At 40.3% G+C, this 22,630-nt stretch overlaps 1 protein-coding gene across 1 annotated transcript in view; it reads left to right on the plus strand.

Annotated features, from left to right (window-relative positions):
* The first annotated feature begins 481 nt into the window (after nt 1–481).
* Nucleotides 482–22,630, plus strand: part of nr5a2 (nuclear receptor subfamily 5, group A, member 2) — a 68,202-nt gene continuing 46,053 nt past the window's right edge. Inside the window, exons 1-4 of the mRNA XM_041040403.1 lie at nt 482–1,236; nt 4,546–4,664; nt 8,422–8,563; nt 16,528–17,240. Coding sequence (XP_040896337.1) covers nt 1,155–1,236; nt 4,546–4,664; nt 8,422–8,563; nt 16,528–17,240 — 1,056 coding nt within the window. The 5' untranslated portion in view covers nt 482–1,154. The remainder of the gene's footprint in view (nt 1,237–4,545; nt 4,665–8,421; nt 8,564–16,527; nt 17,241–22,630) is intronic.

Here is a 22,630-nt window from a genome sequence, read left to right on the forward strand (position 1 = left end):
GGTCTAATGCAAAATGTATTATGTCCTTCACCTGCATTACAAAATAGAAAGAAAGAAAGAAAGAAAGAAGGCTATTACATTTTCTTTGTATTATGACAGTAATAGCCAGGGGATCATTAAAGTGTAATTGAGTTGTACTAGACGACCACAGGGGCAGATAACATGATGCTAAAATTGATTAATGGGGGTAATTAAAAAAAAAACAATAAAATGTATTAAAGACATATATCGAGCTAAAAAAAAAAAGTAAAAAAAACAAACAAACTTTGCATTGAAGAAGCGTGCGTACCGGTGCGCGTGCGTGGGTGCGTGTGCTCCTAGGGAGTCCGCTCCCACATGCAATTGCATCACCTCGTTTGATTTCCTTGTTCTCCCTCCGCTTTTAAAGTCCATCATTAACGGGATTAAACAGCTGAGATTTTGGAGACGAGGAACTAGAGGGTTTGAGGCGATGTTTCACGGTCTCCTCGCCTGATTGGATCGGTGAAAGATGATGTCAGACGACCGCATGCGCCCCGGATTGGAGAAAGCGGAGTAAACAAAGCCGCGAGGAGGAGGAGGAGAGGTCTCCACATCTCTAGACAGTCCGACCGACACACCGAATCCGACTTTACGCACAGGAGAGGGCGACCCCGGCGGCGCGTACTCGTCTGCCAAACGCTGAAAGTTTCACTGACAGTCCCACTTTAATGGGTGACGCGCTAAAAAAAGACTTTTGGAAAAGCTAAAGGGAAACTTACCATCGTCTTTTACTCCGGACGCTGTGCAGTTTTCGTTTGAGTAAGAAACTGATAACTGACCTTACTAAGTATCCAAGGAATCACTTGCCAGTGTTCTGCTTTATTATTGCGGGATTTTTTTTCTCTCTCTGTTTTTTTTGCGCATAAGCAGTTTTGAGAAATTAGTGAAGTTGAATAAGAGCAGACACACGCCGGCTATGCATCTCGGCCGTTTGGAGACAGTCTGAGTCGTCTGAATCAGGCTTCGTATTCGTATCATGGTCCCATAATTGGGAGACAGACAGAGGCAGAAAGTAAGAAATAGTGAAAAAGACATTTGGGTCACTTCGAGGTGTGTTTGGGAACGTGTGCCTCTCACGTCCAGGTGTCCCGCCGAGCGGTGCGGAGTCTCCAGCTCAGGCCGGCAGCGCTGACATGCTGCCCAAAGTCGAGACTGAATCCCTGGGACTCTCTCGATCGTATGGGGAACAGGGGCACATGCCAAGGAACATGCAAGGTAAGAAAAGTCATTTATTCGATTCTCTTTAGACCACAAGATTCGTAAGTTTCCGCTGCAGTGCTTTCCCGGAGGGGACTCTTATGGACTTTAATCAGCCTGGAAGTCCTCAGTGCGTACCTCAATGTCATAAAAACTTCTGAACGCGCTTATCTCAACTAGAGTTTTGCATAAAATGCAGATTAGACAAGTAACTGGTGACTGTCAACGCACTATTATTGTAACGAGGTACGTGTAAAATTATTATACGTAAACTATTTCACCGAGATATTTTTGAAATGCGTTCACTGTGGTTTCCAAAATAAGTTTCTGCTACGTTCTCCCAGTCTAAGCCCTGATGTAATAATGAAGTGTTATATACGCAGATCCGACTTGGATTCACCTTTTAAAAGCTTGGCCCATGATCAAACAATGATTATACACGGCTGTCACTCACGCTGGAAATGTCCGGGCGCCTGGTGCATAAAAAAACTGAGACAGAGAAGTGTATTTAATTTTATCAACTGACATGGTTTCATAACGAACCACTTGACTTCGTCTCAGCAGTGTAACTAATATGCAGAACTGACTCGTGATTTTCTCTTTATTTGAAGAGCGGTTAAGACAACTTGTTGCCAATTTATCAAAAAGAAACAACAGTCGCAGAGTCTAACTGTAGAGGTTTGATTCAGGGATTTGTCCACTAGCAAAATATTTGACCTCGGGCCACCTAACGTCAGTCTGATGAGCCTAAAAATTCTATTTTACAGACAAAATAAAATTATCAAAATTGTGTGACAAATAAATCCTAATATATTTTTTTGTTATGTTCTTAACTAATTTCTGTTTTGCAATTTCTATTATTCTGGCCTAAAAATTTCAGCATCAGGTTGAACTGAACTTAAAAAGGGCACCAAAAATCGCTTTTTATGACGCTATACTCGCGTATAGTTTTTTTTTCATTATCTTTGTTGACAGTTTGTTTTAACATCTCACGAATAATTTCAAACAGTGCGAGCATAATTGCTTTAGATCTTTAAATGTGCGAAATTAGGTTCATGAATTAAAAAAAAAAATGTGCAGCTTTGATTGGAGTAGTATTGCTCCTACCAATTTGACGTTTACAGATTGGGCACTTTTATCCAAATTCCCTACGGCACCAATTATTTTTTTATTTTTTTTTTTTTTGCTCTTGATCTGCCTCTACAAAGTACACACAAAAGCAGCAACAATTTAAAGAGGGACAAATTCTTAGCTGACGTTTCCCCTCGTGTCATTCCATAGTGGTATAAACGGACAATCAGTTTGCCTGGTCTTGGTTTATGAGACGCTGATGACGAGGAGTGGCTGTTAGAGAGCTCGTTATCTGCTTGTACACAACGGTAAAAACAAGGTAGCTCGGAATTAAAAAGGATTTCTCTTGGAATCGTTAACTTTTTTTTTTTTTTTTTTTTTGACACGTTATAGCTTTTTTGGAAACTGCATGAGCAAGTGGCGTCCAGTTGAGAGGAAGCAGGTGAGAGTCGGATTGCTGACCGGTGTATTCCTGCATGTTCTGAAGCAATGCCATCCGCACACACCTCGGACTGTATGTGAAGCGGCGGGGGATGCAGGGGGGTTCAACTCTAATTTTGCATTAAACTCTCATTTTTGCATTAAAATATATATGTTTATTTCTTTAAGTTTAGAGACAACGCAGCTTCGAATGCTGTTATAATTCCTTAAAATGTGAACCCATGGTTTTCATAATAACTATAGCAGCAGCATAGAGACTTAGCAGCAGCATAGATACTGTAAAAGGGGGGAAATATGTAGCTAAAACCTTGAAAGACAAACGTTTTTCTGAAAATAATCTCTATTTGTGGCGTTAGGAACACTTCCAACTGGAGGTACTAATTTATTTTCTATTTACCACGGCCTCGTGCACTGCATAACTCCAACCTTCTCCCGATAATGTTTATTTTCTCTATTAAAACGTGTCCAAATCTGCAGCTGCCGTGCGTCACGAGCACAGGCCCCTAAAAATCCTCTCCTTTTTGGGGCTTTAAAGCAGAAAAAAGTTCGGAAATGAGAGTTTGCTCTGAGCTCCTGTGTGAAAGAAACGGCAGCTCGGTGGAACTTGTTGCTTCAGCTGGAATATGCAGCGCGTATCCCAGCAGGGCAACACGTTAACAAACCAGAAATCATGTCTAATTAAAAGGTCTCAGTGAGCAGATGAGTGGATTTTGAAGTAGAGCAGTAATATATGTGAAGGCCTTGGAAGGCGTCTAGTTGACAAAATATTTCCACTTTTACAGCCACATCCACTGAGGCTTTCCTGTTTGATCCCGGCTGCTTTTTTATGATTAGAACCATAAAAGCTTTTGTAACTGTTATAAATGTCAGCCTGGCTGTTTGCTTAGCGCTGTCACATGCAGTCGTATCAATGCAACTATTTCTAATCTGCAAGGCAAAGGGAGGGGGCTACAACACATATGCCACAATAATATTCGAATCGTTTAGTATGATGTGTCAAATCTTAACACAAGTGTAATATGTGTGAAAAAGGAAATGTGCAAAGATGGTGAAATGTTACGCTTTTCTAAATCGGTTTAAGTTACAATAATTAGTCATATTTCTGCTTTATCTTTCTTTACTCTTCATTCTGAATAACTACCTAAAGTGCTTTGGAAAAATTATCATGTCACATTATACTGACCACTTATAAAGCAACGCAAGCAGAATGTCATATTAAATGTTTTGAGCCACTATAAAGCATAACATAAACTACAGCTGTCACCCCATAGCGTTGCAGGTGATTCTTCGAGAGTGGGAAAAAAAATGATGTTGGTTCAAGTTGGTTTTGGATGTTTTTCTCCTCGCCTGCAGAGATAAGGGCTTTTCTGTGTCTTCATTTGTCTGTGGGCGGTAACATTTTCTCCTCCAATCCTTAACTCTAATATCTCTCCATTTCCCCAAGCGATTTCACGACTTAGATGCATGCATATTTATGAGGCTCGCTTTCATGAGCTTTTTTTAAAAATTATTATTTATTTATTTTTTTGGCTCCTGTCTGCAACGAATGTAGACGAGAAGGCGGTAACAAGGAGAAATAAATGGTTGCGTCCTTTCAAGTCGTTCCAAAATCGACCATTCGTCGTCTCCCCCTCCTCAAATTAAACATCTAAAAGTCCAACAGAGCTTTAAAAAAAATTTAAGGAAAAAAAACTCATTCAGTTGCGTCGCGTGGTTCCCCGTGGTTCATCCTGATGGATGAAAGTGGGCTTTTGGAAAAGAGATTGCTCAGCACAGCAATAGACTTCTCTCTGTGTGTCCGTGTCTCCTCTGCAGCCCCCCAGTTAAAAATGATGGACTACTCTTATGACGAAGACCTGGACGAGATGTGCCCCGTGTGCGGAGACAAAGTTTCTGGGTATCACTACGGACTCCTGACCTGCGAGAGCTGCAAGGTAAGTGCCTTCACACCAGAATGGAAAAAAAAACCCGCTGCAGTATTACAATAATATTTCCGTAGTGACGACGTGTGTCTGTGGCATTGTGTGCTTGTGATGACCTTCACGTATCTGCTTTGATACATGAAATATTCCTAATGTCTAAAAATGGTCAGAGTTATTTATAGTTGCCCAATAAATTGTATCATTATAAAGTTCCTACATTGCATTAAAGCCTGTCAGTATTAGGTTATGTGGCTTTAGAGTGGTTTGATTGCGTTATTATCAACTGTAAGTGTGTTTGCATTACTCAGTAGTGTAGCTGCACTAAGCTGAGTAAATGTACTCTTTTGTATCGTCATTTACTTAAATGTCATCGTTTTCCTTGAATATTTCCACAAACAGCCCTATTTGCTCTGAACAATTTTAAAGCACGTTCCGCAGACAGTAACACTATGGCTCTTATATTCCTAAATGGCTGCGTTTTTTTCAGTATATTAACCTCGCTATTCATCTGTGGAGAAGCATTTTTTCTGCAGTTACAGATTTGCACATGAGGCATAAAGCCGACATTCTTGCTCAGAGTGACTTGCAACAAGTGTAACAGTAGAGCAAAGATTTAGTTCCTCGTCGTTAACATTGCAGGAAAACCAACAGTAAAGAGGCCCAGGGTCAAATATTGCTGTGACAGTTGATCTAACAAACTTTTCCTGTGAGTGTCAGAGGATTTTGTAAAGTGGTGAACAGCTTGGAAGTGAAACAGGAGTACAAACATATGCAGTGGGGTTTTGTCATTTTTGCAACCACCAAACACAGGAGGCGGAGGAGGAGGATTGAACCCAGAAAGCAAAGTACACTATCATAATGAATCTGTTTGTACAAGCCTGTGTCCTACTGTCCAAAACTCTCATCATAAGTTCATTAAGAGCACCGCAACATTGTTTGGTTGTAAAATGTTTCCATACGCAGGTTAGTAACGAGGAGACTGTTGTGCAAACTGTTGCCGCTATTACTTTAAGCTCTATCAACAACCTATTTGTTCCATTCTGTCTATTTCCACTGTTCTCCTCAACACCGAGCTAATAGGCATTGCCCAAGTTTTTTTTTTTTGTCCAGTAAAGCTGTCAGCACAAAATTAAGCTAAGACAAATGTCTCTGTGTTAACACTATTCAGTGTAAAATTGCAGCTCACGGTATTGATGCGGCGGCGCACATTTCTTGCCTATGTGGTCATTATTCAAAGCAGATGTTATAGATTTTATCCCATATTATGACCTTGAAATGCTAAGCACTTGCTTGAAGGGAGACGTCAGTGGCATCTCTGATGCTTTTCAGCCTCAGCACAGGCTTGTGTTGGAGAACCAATCCACAAACACATTTCCCAGTTAAGCTGCAACACTGCTGTGTGTGCATGCGCATGCAGGATGTAGATGAAGAGGTCTGTTATACAGTGGTGTATATCCTTGTTGAAACATTAATAATGCTGATAATTACCTGCAGCTTGTCATTGATTATCTCTAAAATGTAGGCAGTCTATTCAGTAAAAGTATGATCATCGGGGCTTAAGTGATATATCAGTGTGTTGACATGTTACAGGCTCATATTGACATTAAATATCCGCTATCGGCCAGGCAGCGCAATCCATCTCCACTGTAGTGAAGGTCCCTCTCCAAAACCAGCAATTACATTTTATTCTTAGTTTTCTATTAAAATGAAAATAACTCAGTTTCAGTTTTTGTTATGCTCTACCAGAGTATGCCTCGCATTTTCTGACTTTGTGGTATGTCATTGGTCATAATTAGTAGTGAGTCTTTAGATGGAATCCTTATTTACTTACAACTACCCTCTACCCCCTCCTTGCACCAACCCAACTAGCCCTCCCTATGCACACACACAGACACACACACACACACACACACACACACACACACATAAAGAGAGAAAGAGTGAATCACACAAGTGAAGATTCTTTAACCCCCTCATAATCTTACCACCTCCCCGAACACATACGGGGAGACACACACACACACACACACATCCCCTTTTATTCATACAGACGGTGTTAGTTCATACACACCAGCCCACACAAAGTAAACATGGAACTACATCATACCTTTTGGTTTAACAACAACAACAACAACAAGCCAAAATGGACTGCATGGTCCTCACTGTGCACAAACAGGCTTAATCCAAGCCTGCTTCTTTTAGGGAGAACTAAATCCAAAAATACCAACATTACAAGCAACTAGTAGGAAGGTTAAGGGTCAGAGCCACAGTGCACAGTGAACATGACAGAAACTATATTTTTGACCTGCAGAAGTAAAAGGAAAATAAACATGAGCAAAGCAAGTTGAAGTCAAAGGTATTTTTTTCTTTTTTCTTTTTCAAAGTTAGCGCAGGTACAGGAGACAGGGATCAGAGGACATAGAGTGATTATGTGAATTATATTTTTCCTGCCTCTTTGTTGGACTTGCTGGTCAGTATTGACGTGTTGTAAAAGCTGTTTCCTGGCTGCTGTTTTTGTGCAGAGAGAGTGCAGTCTTTTAGGACGGAATTCCAAGGTCAGGAATACCTAGTTACTCAAACAATTCATCAAATTCAACTTGGATATTATTTGTCTTACAGCTACTTCACAGAATTATTTCAGATTTTATTTCTTTTTTGGGCAAAATGATGTGTGTAATTTGTAATGACAACAGAGGCAGGCAAAAGTTGCTTGCAGCGATCCCTTTACTCACAAAAATGAGCCCTGACGAGTTCCTTTTCTTGGTTTGAACTATAGGTCAGATGAGAGCTTTTCAGTGGGATCCCGTCCGCTTAATCTCCAGAAGTGATGTTGTGTGGTTTTTAAAGCATGGTAGAATCCAGTTTGGTTCAGATATTTATAGCACACGCTGTGTGCTAAGTGGAAAATTGGAAAGAAAGTTCTCTCTGAAGCATGGATTTTTTAGCGCTGAGAGGTCAATAATCCAAAACTGAGAGCAGTTTTTTTTTTTTTCTTTGGATGAATCAGGCAATGCAGATTGTCAATTAAATTTGTGTTTGGTGAGATATTGACAGCACCATGTTCTTTTTTTATTTTTATTTTTTTTAAAGACCAGGTTTAAGGATTCTCCTCCTAGGTTATGGATCTAGAATATATTAATAGTATCTCCCCTTCGTTTGATTTCCACTGCTGCTGCCAATAATTAATTCCACATTGCAGGTATGAATATCTGTAATCCCGGAACTGTGAATTATGGATATAATTTATTGGATTTTTGGACTCCTGTGCTCATATTTTTCAATAATTAAATGGAGAGTTGAAAAGATGCTTTCCCCATAAATTTTAGTCTTTACTTGAATAGAGGATATTAAGAATAGTAATGCAATTTTGACAGGACCCATATTAGATTTTATACTTTTTATAAAGTAGTTTATAATACAGTGAATAAAGAAGGGGTGTAGAGAATTTATGTTTAGCTATTATTCAAAGTTGAATAAAATTTTAATTTTATAAATAATTTCTAAATGTGACTTAATCAAAAAGTACCTGAAATGCTCTGTTTGTTTCATTTGGAAAATGTGCGTATTCATGGTGTGATTTATGTGCCTTGTGTGTGTGCCTGTACAGCATCACAACATCAATTGGAGTATAGCTTTCAAAACTTCACTGTGTGTGTGTGTGTATCCATTTAGTCTGTCCCTGTCCATCTGTCTGGGAGTGTGAATGGGCCAATTACCATCGCATTGCAGGGGTCAAGCAGGTTGACGTCTTAATTGGTTCTCTCCGCAGGGCTTCTTCAAGCGCACCGTCCAGAACAACAAGCGCTACACATGTATAGAGAACCAGAGCTGCCAGATTGACAAGACCCAGAGGAAGCGATGCCCGTACTGCCGCTTCCAAAAGTGCCTCACTGTTGGCATGAAGCTAGAAGGTACAGCAACATGTTTCCATTTTTACAGCTCAGGTGTTTGGCTCATGGCAGAATAACTTGAAATCACAAGTTTTGCTGGTGTTGTGATTCTGTAATTCAGCATGTCTCCATCTTAAATGCAAGATGGGATATAACCCAGGGAGAGATGCTTAAAAGTTTTTAAAAGTCCAACAATGGCTGGTAGATAATACGTAGTTGTCACAAGTTTGGGAATCTTCACAAAATATAATAAGACACAGTTGTTGCTTAAAAGTGAAAGTGTTTTCATGTCAGAACAACCAGTGATTATAACAGACTGGCCACTGGGATTTCAATATCTTGCACAAGTGCTCTCAAACAGAACAGATGGCTGTAACGAGTACTGAACACGTGACTGTACAGTAAACAGTTTTGGATTAAGTATTGAGAGCCTTTGCTTGAGTAAAAGTTGCAAAACTACAATACAAAATTATCCCATTAGAAGTGAAAGTTTCTGTGTTGAAAATGTCACTTAAGTTGAAGTACATATTATTAACAAAATAAAGTATCAAAAGTAAAAATATTCATAATGCAGAAATATGTCTCATGTGAGTCATATACTGTTATATATCATACCTCAAATATGTACTTGAGTACAATATGTGAGTAAAACTAACTTAGTTACATTCCACCGCTGCCAATAACAAGACGGCATCTACGCCGATGAATGCACTACACAGCCTCCAGGCTCACTGTCATCACAAGTATGTAAAAATTATATTTTACTCTGGGAGAATATTTATCTTTTTATAGCACACATACAGTGCTGTTGTTCAATAGTTTAGCACAGATTCAGTCTATTCTGGGATTTCATGGTAAACACCACTCACTAAAATATGAGGCAGAACTTACTGTACACATCTGCAAGTGTGAAATAGCAGATGCAGGAAGTGTTATTGCATTCTGGGTGCTGAATCATATATATTTCATGATATGATGTCTGTTAGCAATTACTGTTTCTGAAAGTTGGGGGAGGAAAAAATTATAACATGGAGTAGTGAAAATTGGATTTCTGGACTTCCACAGAGGTGTTTTAAAAAAAACTTATAACAAAGTTCTAGTGAAATGACAGAGCAAGTCTTTTTCCATTAATTCACAAATGAGTACAGTTAATCATAGCACATTAACTTTTTTGGAAACTTAAAGTGAATATTCTTCCATGGTCAATTTGCATGTGAATAGTTTCCGTCTACTATCCACCATTATAAAAAGGCGAATACCTGCTTTGACAAAATGATTGCCTGTATGAACCTATAAGATTAGATTTATTTAAACATTTAACAATGAACATTTCAGTCATTTCTGTTCTCCAGAAGAGAAACCTTTCATTTCTACCAAAACGTTAAAATCCAGCATTGCTTATTAGTATTTGAGATGGGGTCGGGGGTAGTTGGGGGGTATCTGGTAGCTGCTGTGCACTTAAACTTGCCAGACAGAGTAATAGATAAAATATTAAACTTGGCAGCAGGGTGAGAATGGTAATGATGATACTTTTGGCCGGGCGCTTCGAGGCCTCTTTGTTTAATTTGAACGCGGCTCAGAAGCTTGTTCAAACACGGCAATCCAGAAGTGACAGGGTGGCAGGGCAAGAAATGTTCTTCAGTGTTCAAAGATAATATTTAAAATCAACTATTTTTCCACACATTAGTTGACAAGTTTTACTCTGAAAGCGCTAATTCTGGCATGAACAATGTGACCTATAGGTCATCTTTCAGTAAGTGTAAAATAGTGGATTTAAAAGCTAATGGTAATCGTTATTATTTTTGTTAACCAGGAGGTTAAGTTACAATGTTGTCCTTTAAAAAAAATGCAAATTATTTTTAGTTTGTGCAGTGTTTTAATAAGAGTAGGGGTTATGTTATTCATGTGGTTTCAGTCTAATATTGAAACAAAATTCTTCACACATTTGTGTTTAAACCAAATTAAAAATGCCAAGGCCCCTGACATGATCAGGTACAATTGAGAAAAGTTAATATGTTAAAGAAATAAGACCCTGGGAGGGTGAAAGTAGAGCAAGACAGCCTAACTAAAATCTTTCTGGAGGTTTTTCCCTTTACCTGCCATGTGTGGTGTAATTAATTGCTGTTAATTGTGAATGGCCGCTGGGCAGAATGTCATTTTCCAGCTGACAAGGTTTGGGAGGGGGTAGCGTTTGATTTGTTTTGCTGGTGGTAACTTTCAGCTCGGGGGCAAGACAGGCCCTGCAGCGCTCTGTCAGGGGCCAGGAGCTCCAGTGGGCGAGTCCTGCCACAACAAGTATAGACCTCCCATACAGAAAGGCTGACACCCCTCACTACACACACACACACACACACACACTATACATACAGCTCTTCCTGGTAAACACATAAATATATTCATGAGAAGCCCAAAAAGGTGTTCAGAAGGCCACAGGCAAGAAGGAGAAGATGTCATTTGATCTAAAAAAAAATAAAATATGTACAATAGATGCGAAAGAGAAAAGGAGGTTTAGGGTCATGTGCTTTGTTATTGCAATCTTTTCATTCCATTACACAGCAGCTTGCAGCAACATGTGAATTCAGGATATTGAGTGGAAACCAAATGTGGACAAATGATGTGAGGGAAACTTTAAAGTTGACTCAAACTGTAATTTTTTTTTCTGTATTTTTGACTGTTTACTTTTGCCTCCCTGGCGTTGTTCAGTGTCTTTCCTGTCTGTTGATAAGTTTGCCAACAAATGGAACGGTGTGTACAGTTTGAAGTTTGCTGTGAGGGTGGTAGCAGTAAAGAAGTCTGTTTGCGAATCTGTGTGTGTGTGTGTGTCACGGCTGGCAATGTTTCAAAGTTGAGGGAAGGCAGTGAAACAAGGTGAAATGGCAGACGGGTACATATCAGAGTAACATAAACAGTGTTGTGACATGTCTATCACCCCACCCCGTCTCCAGGAGATCAGTTGTATTATCTAGAGCTGATAATAAAACAAAACTAGTTAAACCTCAGCGATACCTGTCTTTGCATGATGCAGGAAAAGAGAATTTTGTAACGCTGTAGCAGCATATCATATTCTCCTTAGTGTGCCTCTGCCACAGGATAAGTGACTTTCCACTCAACCAGTGTGTAACAGTCAGGCTATGTTTTCCAAAATAAAAATCCCACTTCTGGCCGTTGCATCAGCTGTGATACGGAAGAGCACCCAGGTGTGTAGAGAAACCATTCCAATTTAATCCCACTAGTTATAATATAATTATGAGTGTATCGTACAACCTAAAACAACTTTAGTCGCATACATCTAACTTTACAAATCGTATTATTTATCCTAAAATTACAACATGCCTATAAAAACACATTATTAGTACTTTTTGTTTGTAAAGCCTTGTATAATTTGTTAATTTGTCTTTTCCTTTTACTGTTAGGGGTAGGTGGTTCATTGTGTCACACAGTTCGGAAGGAAAAACCAAGGCACACACACACTCTCTCGCATTCACACACAATAATGACGGGGCCTGGCAGCCACACACTCATTTAACCACGCAAACAGAGCACATGCTACCATGCTGTAAAAATCCTTGCTTCTTGGTATGCGCCGTAGCGTCTCAGCCAGTGTCGACTCATTGAGAAAAAGAAAAAAAGCCACATCACATTAAGGTTTGACCCATTAGCACGTCATTCTCTGAAGCTGATGAAGCATGGCGTTTCTGAACAGCTCCCACTGGTATGATTTTCTTTCTATGCTCGCTAGAAGTTGCCTGGCATCATATGCTTCACTGAGCTGCCTAATATTTCCCATCACTTGTATATCATTTTAAATTACAGAGTGTAACAACAGTATTTGTGATACTGGGAGTAAGAGTAAACTGTTTCCGCTATATGATATTTAAGAAAGAAGTTAATTAAGATGTTATTAAGAATGATCTTTGAAAATTAAAGCTGGTGACAGTCACTTTGAAAAATGGTATGGATTACAACATTTTAACAAAGAACAGTGTGGAACTTTTGTCCTCAAATAATTTCTGATTATTTTACTGACTAGTTCTTGCACAGTTTTGAGATACTGGATGCCAGAGAATATTGTCTATTATTATCTATATTATTGACCAGCCAGCACTGTCTTGTTTTAAACCAGACATGACAATATCCAAACTCAAAACGTCCTTTGCTGGAAACTAAACTACCTCTCAATTTTCTCTTCATCAACTTTTACTGGAGTTCCTCGCTCTCTTTTACTTCATTGAACAAACTCACACAGGCGTCCTCATGTATCAAGTTTTCCAGTGATTTTTAATCCATAATCAAATCTGAATTCATTAATTATTACAAATGCAAAACCAAGCTTGGATCCTTAAACTGAAATTAGCACTACCACCTGAGTGTTTTTATATTCCTCTCTGCCTCTCTCTCCTTCTCACTCCACTTTTTATTTCCTCCCTGTCTCAGTTTTTCTCACTCTGATTTGTCTTCCATCAGCTTTCCGGTACCTGTGGTGGAAGCCGGGAAGCTGTCCCATTACTTATGCATAGGTATCATAGGTATTCATGTGTGTGCATGGGATAGGGCGCATCCGGAGCAGGGGCCGGGGCCCCGACATGACAAACAGGGTGTCAGCAAGGCTCCGCGGGACCCATTAATATGCCGGCGGCCGACAGGGATCCTCACCTACGCGCGTTTAATATTCCTGTATATTAAACAACCATAAATCAGAGGATATAAGCGCTGAGGGCTGTGTGTGTGATGTGTTTGAGTGTGTTAAGGGCTACGTGTAGATGTGTGCAGAGAAATCATGTGTTTAAAGGATGCAGTGTGTGTTTGTGTGTGTGTGTGAGTATATGTGCTTGTCTGTTTTGGTACATATTTGAGATGGTGTGTATAAGGGGGATTGGATACTTTTGGGGAAGAGAAGCAGGGTTTTGGTTGGGGCAGTTTGTGAATTTATGGATGTGTGTGTGCTCAAATGTGTGTGTTTGTGTGGACGTGCTCTCAGACAGTAAGTCAGGGGAATTCAGAGTGGAAGGCAGCTTCAGCCTTTTAGCCTTTCAGCCTGGCTTTAGCCCCAAAGCCTCACTGCTAACCCACAATATCCCCTTACTCAGATCCTTTTCACACTAACAGAGTGAAGTTTCTTCTCATCTATTCAAACAGGAAAAAGGAGGAGTTTTTCTTACTTGTGATGTTTTTCTTCATATATTAATTTTCTCCTTATGTCCTCAGTTTTTTTTTTCAGTTTACATTTTTTTCCCTTTTTGGCCTCTACCTTTGTGCCAAACTAAGTGCTCACTGCTACATTTCCACATACTCCTGTCAATCATTCTGTGTGCGCAGCACTGTCGTCCTTTTTTCTTGCATTTTCTGTTGATGAAGGTTAAATTTTCTGTAAGTGGCCATCTTTCTTGTTTGGCTGTTCAGGAGCAGTGGCTGTCACCATCATTCTAACGATTCATTTTTTCTTGTTTATGCCACACAAGCCACAAACATCAAACAGGTCACTTTCTTGGTGCTACAGAAAAGAACTATCAGGGTATTTAAATTTGTAACCAACACTCCAAGCTTTTAAGAGAGGGAAATTAAATTTCCTCTGTTATATAAAAGATTTTTGCAAGAAAACAATCACAAATTTACACAAATAGTTTATAGCAGTAAACACAGCTGAACAGTTTCTTTTTTTTTCAAACTTTTGATTTTATCTTGACAGATTGTTTAAGCTTTCGATGTTGCAGGCTCATGTGATAACTTTGTGACCATAAACTCCATCCCTGCAGCATCCAACCTATTAACATCTTTCCACCTCACACGAACACACACATTTGTCTTCTCCCCCAACACACATGCACACACTGTCCTCCTCCCCTCCCCCTTCCATATTAATCTGTGTTACAGGCATGCAAATCACCTTGTTTAATTACAGACAAAGAATCTGTGTGTGTGTGTGTGTCTGTGTCTGTATGTGTGTGTGGTGGTGGGGAGACCTACACCCCCCATTCTTGATATTCATGATGTGATGTGGGTCCCTGGGTCCGAGGCAGGCAAGAAGGCAGTGAGGGCCTAATTTTGTTTTCCCAGTAGGGCCAACTATTAGTTTCTCAGCTCATTAATTACGCTGTTGTGGAGAAATCATTAATACTTAAAGTTGCCCTACAATAATGTATAATGAATACATTCTTCTTCTTTTTTTTCTTTGATATGTGATCAATTTTTTAACGGTCATGATAATCCCTGAGCCTGGGTGAGTGGGCACTGGAGTTGACCTCAAGCATGTTGGCAAATGTTAGTGTGTGTGCATGTGTGTGTGTGTGTATAAATTACATACCAACTGAGCAGCTGGGGGCTCTCCGAAGTGGCAGAGTGTCTGGCCTGCTCCCTTCTCTCTCTGTGATCAGGACCGGTGTGTGATGCTTCCCATGTTAGCCAGAGTGTGTTTTTGCTGTAAGAATGCATGGGAGAGAGAGTCAGCGTGTGGGTGTGAGCGTGTGTGTGTGTGTGTTTGTGTGTGTGTGTGTGTGTGTCTCCTCTCTCAGGCTCCTCTCGCTCAGATCAGTGACAGACACTTTTGTGACGGAGGTCATTAAAATCACTCCCAAGGCAGCTCAGAGAGAGAGAGAGAGAGTGTGTGTGTGTGTGTAGATGTCTCCCCCTCCTCACTCCCCCCCAACTCTGACCCCCCACCCTGCGTTCTCCACACCCCTTTTCAATTCTCTTCTTTTCTTTCATTCATCCATCAAGACGCTATGAGCTGGAGTGGACCCAGGCTGACTCACCATGTTATCTGATTATCCATGTGTATGAACAGGGCAAATCTATGTGCATGTATTTGCATATACAGTTAAATATGTGGGTTTTCTTTTTCTTTCTTTCTAAAGAGGAAGACAAGAGCTTACTGAATACAATAAAAAAAGTCTATAATATTCTGCAGTATTGGTATTAGTGAGTGTTTTTCTGTTTCATAGTCTCCCAGACGTCCGTTAGCTCGTTGCACGCTGCGCTCGGCGAGCCTTGTCAGAGTAAGAGGTAATTAAGTATGAATAATTAACACCAGCGCTCCCCGACTGGGAGACAGCAGAGCAGCTTCCCCATGGCAGCAGTCGGCCAGATCACACATGGCCCTCACAGAAGTCCACTGCGTGCCCGGCTTGTTCATTAGAAATACCCACAGCACAGACTCGTTGTGATCCTCACCACAGGATCCTGGACTGAGGGGGGAGGCAGGGGGCATCATGGGTATGTTTGGTTCATCAGAAAAAAAAGAACCCCAATTTGCTTATTGTCAGGCTTTTCAGCCTTTGGGGCTTTACTAAGAAAAAAGTTTCTGCTAATGGACGGTGACATTTTAAGATTTCAGATATTGCATAATCAGACAGCATAATAAAACGTTTATTTTGGAAAGAGAACTTGAATTTTTTTTCAGTCTATACCAGTATTTAGCTTTTGAGGTATGTATTCCCTGAGTGATAGACAGCGATAGCCAGCTGTATAATAATCATTTAGCAGAGTAGTAGAAGTTTGTGTTTCTGGTCAATGAGTAACAGCACTATCTGTTGGACCTATGGGGTTTAAGAGTCAATATGTAAATGTCAAGTGTAATCACCACAGGAACACCTTTGCCCTACATTACCAATGAGGAGTTCAACTCTATAACACCATGTTAATATGCTTATAGATACACGGACATATCTTAAAGTCTCTTTAAAATATAGAAGATTTAATCTGTAAAGTTGTTTTTAGCATTTTGAACCAAAATTCACCTACTTGATAAACTAGTTTATCTCAAGGCACATTAGATATAACTGTCATCTGAAACACTTCAGGTAATTGCTATAATGCTTCATTTAAGTTTGGAGGTGTCAAAAGATGTCAAAGTATTGTACATAATGACTTGAATTTGCATGAACACTGTCAAGAGTGAGCAACATGCAAGACAAAGATTTACTGTATAATAGTGCTAATTCTGCCCTTTCTTGTCTCCTTTTTCACCTCTCTTCCTGTCTGCCTGTCAGCTGTGCGGGCGGACCGCATGCGTGGTGGTCGAAACAAGTTTGGCCCAATGTACAAACGTGACCGGGCCCTCAAGCAGCAAAAGAAAGCACTGATCCGAGCTAACGGCCTGAAGATTGAGGCCATGAGTCAGGTGATGCAGGCCGTGCCCACTGACCTCACCATCTCCTCAGCCATTCAGAACATCCACTCAGCCGCCTCCAAGGGCCTTCCACTGAGCCACCATGCTGGCCACCATACTGGTCACCACCACCACCACCACCATCATCATCATGCCACTGCCCTGCCCCCCACAGACTACGACCGCAGCCCATTTGTCACTTCACCGGTCAGCATGGCAATGCCGCCGCACGCTGGCAGCCTACAGGGCTACCAGACAGCCTACGGACACTTCCAGGGCACGCGCACCATCAAGTCAGAGTACCCAGACCCATACACCAGCTCACCAGAGTCCATCATGGGTTACGCCTACGTAGATGCCTACCAGTCAGGCTCACCACCCAGCTTCCCCCACCTGATCGTAGAGCTGTTAAAGTGTGAGCCCGATGAGCCACAAGTTCAGGCCAAGATCCTGGCCTACCTGCAGCAGGAGCAGGCAAGCCGAGGCAAGCACGAGAAGCTCAACACCTTCGGCCTTATGTGCAAGATGGCCGACCAGACACTCTTCTCCATCGTGGAGTGGGCACGCAGCAGCATCTTCTTCCGTGAACTCAAGGTAGGTGATCATGATCCACGTATGAGACTGCTACTGCTTTTGTTTGAGTGTGAAGGGAAATTGAATAAGAGTTATATTTCACTACCATATTCTCATAGTTTGGCCATCATCCTTATCGGTTACGAGAGCATACTACTACTTAAGCTTTAATTCCATTTGCAGAAACTCTGTGAGCCATTAATAAATTATCCTGCACTTTGTTTCAATGCTAAATCTTTCACCATGTTGTCATCTATAATTGACAGTACTTTATACAGTTCAAGAACATCATCTGTTCAATCCTTTATCTTCAACAGACCTTTAATCTTCCTCTTTTTATGCACTGGCTCAACACTAATGCAGGGTGCACAGAACTGTGGGGGGTAAGAACGGGTCTGCTTGTAGCTGCCACCGTTGTCTGTCCCACTGCCTGATCAAAATTCAGCAGCCAGCCATATTTACGTGTGTGACACATTTTGGCTATGAGTTGTGAGACTTTGACTATGAGCTTCAGGCACTTTTCATACTAACGGGGTCCTAGTCTGAGGGTTTTATGCAAACTGAATACTGCCCATCTCCCCTTGAAATATTCCACAGATCTAAGAGGGCACACACTGTGTAATGATATAAGATATTACCTTGTAGCACATCTGACCATTTCTCACAGGAATTCCACAAACAATAAGTCATCTATGTTCATCTAATTTCAGTTTACCTACATAACTACTACATTTAAGGTGGTGCACATGCAGCGCAGCATGTGAAAGCTGAGTCTTATCTTTTCAGTGATATAAACATTTACAAGATACAACAACAACTGTAGGTACAACTAAACCATCTTCTAAAAAACATCAAAGTAATATTGTCGATGCTTTGTCTGTTTTTATTTTTCCTCTACACACCCTGTGGTTCCAACACGCATAGCAACAACAACAAAAATGGTCTTGTTTTGTCTGGAAATGTCCAAAGAATCACGTCCAGTGGAAAAATACAGTGAAAAACATATGTTTTTAGGTCCATAAATGATCAAAAGCTGCGATCGGATCGTTCCAGTTCGAAAATATATCCCACGATTTCTCCTTCGTTTCTTTGTTTTGTCGCCTTTGTTTTGTGTTGAAAGTTGACAGGCGTTTTTGGCAAATTTGGCAGGAATGTTAAAAGCATCTTCACTAGGTATATGTATACAATCTGCCAAGTCTCTTAAAACAACAACATTTGAACATGGTAAACACTGTGTCCTCTGTGACTTTATCACAGTCAGTCCCATCTGACCAATCGTAACTGTCCACCAATGCCTCGCTGTAAAAATGTGATAATTCCTGCTTATTCATCGCAGAGCCCAAGGGACAGTTTGTGGTGTGTATTTGTGCACTCGCAGCTTTATTTGCTCTGAATGAAGGTTAATATTCAGAGCGACATGAAAGGCGCCTGATTAGCCTGTGCTTCACCTGTTTTTCTTCCCGTTGTCTGACTCCTTTGTCTGTTTGTTTCACACAGCATCGCCAAAGGCTCAGCTGTATATTCATGGGGCCCGAGCTTGTTGCAAAATTCCCTCCAAATATTTAATATTATTTTGTTTTCAAAGGGGAAAATAACAAATGAAATAAATGTAACATTAAAAACTGTGCCAATTACAACATAGACAAGAGTCCTTGAAAAACACATGTTGACATTTAGCACGCGCCGTATCCCCGCGATTGACATTTTCGAGATCTGTATTTGCATTCAACTGGGTTGAGCAGTACACACTCATACACACATACACAGGCTCATCGTAGGGTGTGGCCACAGCTAATAATTGTGTGTGGTTTGCCCATTAACTTTGAATGATCATTTTTGCTGCGGTGCGAAGCCTCTCTATTTCTCACACCCTCATCCTAATTCAATTATCTCACCCACTTGTGTTTGTCACTCCCTGATTTGCTGCTGAATGAACTGTCATTATGTTTGCCTAATGACTACTCATATTAGTGGAGCTTAATAGTAATTGAGCCGGGTGCCTGTTACAAAGGTAAAAAATGACCTGGGCTCAGTGCAGGAGAAAACTCTTGCTGCACACACAACCCCCACTCACCCCCCCACCCACAAAAAACCCCTCTCCTGCTCCTGTCGCACAGCCGCATTGGTGGGGGCGCATTTCACATAAGTGAGGGAGATAATTGAACTGAGCCCCCCCCTTGTTTGCCCTGTTTTAAAGAGCCATCGTAAGCACAAGGGGCACTGAAACAGAATGTGCTAGCTGTGGCTAGACAGTTTTTTCCCACACAACCCACAATTTTCTCTTCCTTCTTATTAGCAATGACTAAGAGCTGCTTAAGCTTAGTGTCAGTGACGGTGACAATAAGCAAACCATGAGCTAGCCAGACTGGTCAGGTCTCTCAATCATCTGATGTTGATATCAAACAGATTTCTACTGGCATTGTGGACATTGTTGTGATTGACATATAGTTTTAAAATATCTCTCAAATTGCTTTAGAGTTTAGTTTAGTTTGGCTGAGATGCACTGCTTCGGTTTGTTTATTAGCGTGTATAGTGCGTAGTGTGTAGTGTGTGTGTAAATATATTCTTACTCTGTTCTTGTGTGCCGACTTTTATGTCTTTGCTACTGCAGTTCAATATCAAATTACGCAGAAAAACCCACCCAGGACCTGTGCCCTCTCCACTTTATCTACCTGTGAATGTGCCTGCTTTTGTTTATGCATGTGTGTGAGTGTGTTTAAGAGCGTGCCTCTTCATACATAGGAATACATGTATGCTAATTGTCTTGTGCTGCTCAAGCATAATAATAATAATAGTAATAGCGTCTTTGAGTGTCTAGAAAAGCGCTATATAAATTTGATGTATTATTATATCATGTTTCAAATCCATCTGACCTTTGACATCTCCTGTTAATATAGATCTGACTGTTAGATGCAAGGCCGAGTCTGGGACCAGAAAGACAGGAAGCAGAGCAGAATTAAAAGTTTGTCACTGGAGTAGTACGGCACTGTAGGAAGCTATAAATATACTTTCATCTCTCACACACAGACACACACACATACCCACATTAAGACACAGACACCGTTCACACATAACACACAGCCCCTCTCACTATTATTAGCTCTGTAAGAACAAAAGAATTTCTCTGGTAATAGAGCCAAGCTGGGAGTGTGTGTGAGAGGCGTCTGCCAAAAAAAGTGTTTAAAGATTTAGTTTCCATAAGTTGGCTTCGGTCACGGGACTCATAAATATTTAGCCATTAGGAGGACCTTCTAAAGAGCACTCGCCATTCTACTCCAATGCAGCACGCTGCCTCTCTCTTTGTCCCCCTCTCTTTCTGGGAATGATGCATGACGTGAGCGACGTTTATTTCTAACACCTTGGATCCGAGAAGTTGGGAAGGCCTTTTCCCGCCAGTGTACTTCAGTTTTGATTGGTTTAACACATCGGCAATTAGAGAAAGGCAGATCTGGTGCACTGGTTTTGAAATTAATGAAGAAGTGGCGTGATGGGGGAAAAGTTTTGGCAGGGTTGAAGCCATGATCACTTGTGGTCGTTTGAAGTGAGATGAAGACAGGTGCACGTGTGGATGTGTGTGTATATGGGCTCATGTCTGTTAGATATGGTTACACTTGCACATAAGCATTTACTTAGGTTATTTTCTTATTTAATCCATGTGTGCTTTTTTCCAATATATTCATGATGGTGACGATTTCAGTCAGTTTTCAAATGTATAGATTTTTGTTGTTTAAACTGAAAGATCAGATTGTTGTTGATGTGTAGAGTAAGTTTAATGAGCCTTGGCTTAACCATTTTTTGGTATTTTAAGTATTTTATGTATAAATATTGTGAAAGAGTTTTTCTTTTTTTTAAAAATTGATTTAAAAAATTTACTGTTGTCACTTGGAAAACTGCAATTCTGTGTACCATTGGTAAAAAAAAAACGTTTTTTTTGCAGATAGCTGTTTTTAATCTGATTTGACTAAGTGAGTGTTTGTTGCCAGAAATTCTATCCAAGTAGATACAACTGTGAATTTTAGAATGTGTACAGATGTACAGTTTTCAGCATGTGTTTGAGTTCTGTTTTTGAAAATATACTGACAGTAATTTTCAAATAGGCAGTTCTTTGTTTTATAGTTTCTATAATGTGTATGAATGTATATTACTGCTTATTCCATTTGTGTGTTTGGCAATTTGTGAGCATATGCCTGTGTAGTGTAGTGTGTGCTAAGGAGGGAAAACGTGTTTGTCTCTCACTGACATTTGCTTGCACAGGGCTGGGACGCCGCCACCCCTCCCCTCCCTTGTCCTCCCCTGTCCTGCCATGAACCCCTCCACCCGTCCTGGTGCCAACCACCAACCGGACAGCTTTGTGGGTGTTAAAGGACAAATCCACTAAAAATACTTTAACATTCTTCAAAGATAGCTACTGGTAATGTTTGGACTTGAATTCAGATAGTGGTTTCTCTATTGGTCCAGTAAACCAGAATTTAGTGCAGGCACAGAAGAAAACAGTTAGGCACCCTGGGGTGTGAATTGGAATGATGTGACTGAAGCAGAAACAGATGAGACAGAACGAAGGAGAGGGGGCATAAGATTTCATAATAATAAATGAATGAATGAATTGAAAGCCATTAATTCATTTTGCATAATAGTTTATATACTGTGTGTCTTAGATTATATGAGAGTGGAATTTTATGAAGAAAAAAAAAATCAACTTTTAGATAGTTTAGTCTCTGACCTAATCTCTTCCCCCAAATTCAGGCGATGACATCAAACCAGAAACATGGCCATAGTTTGTTGTAACTGACTTTGAGACAAGGCTACGTGAAAAAGTGCAAGGCAGAACTGTAAGCACAGTCAAACCTTGTCTTCAAATCCAAAATATTGTGAATGCACTTTGCCCTATAATACACCAGACCTTCCTGGAATCATAATAAATAGCAGTAATAAAAGGCTAATTTCATTTCACAGTGATCAAAGAAACATAAAAATTCTGAATTAAACAAAGATTAGCGGGTAAAGAAAAATTTTTCATAGACACAAGTTTAAAAAATCAGATTGCCTCGTAAAAACATCAACTGAATATAAAAACTAAGAAAAAATGCAAAACAAGAAACAAATTAGTAGAGAGACTAAATTAAACTGCCTGTGTAGTAAATAAAGTTGCAAGAGAAGTGAGAGTTTATGTTTAATAACACACATTTAAGGTTAACTATGCAAAGGATCACAAAAAAAGTAATTCATTAATTAATCATGTGATGGTTTCTTTGTGATGACTACAAACACAGGCCTCTTAAAAACATCTCTTCTAATGTTCCTGTTTGTGTTGCTGAAAATGAGGGTGGATGTTGCTTGCTTGATGTTGAGTTTGTGTGTGTGTGTGTGTGTGTGTGTGTATGTGTGTGTACGAGAGTGACTCATACTGTAGC

Source organism: Toxotes jaculatrix, chromosome 6 (genome assembly GCF_017976425.1).
Source record: "Toxotes jaculatrix isolate fToxJac2 chromosome 6, fToxJac2.pri, whole genome shotgun sequence".
In the NCBI taxonomy this organism is placed as follows: Eukaryota; Metazoa; Chordata; class Actinopteri; family Toxotidae; genus Toxotes; species Toxotes jaculatrix.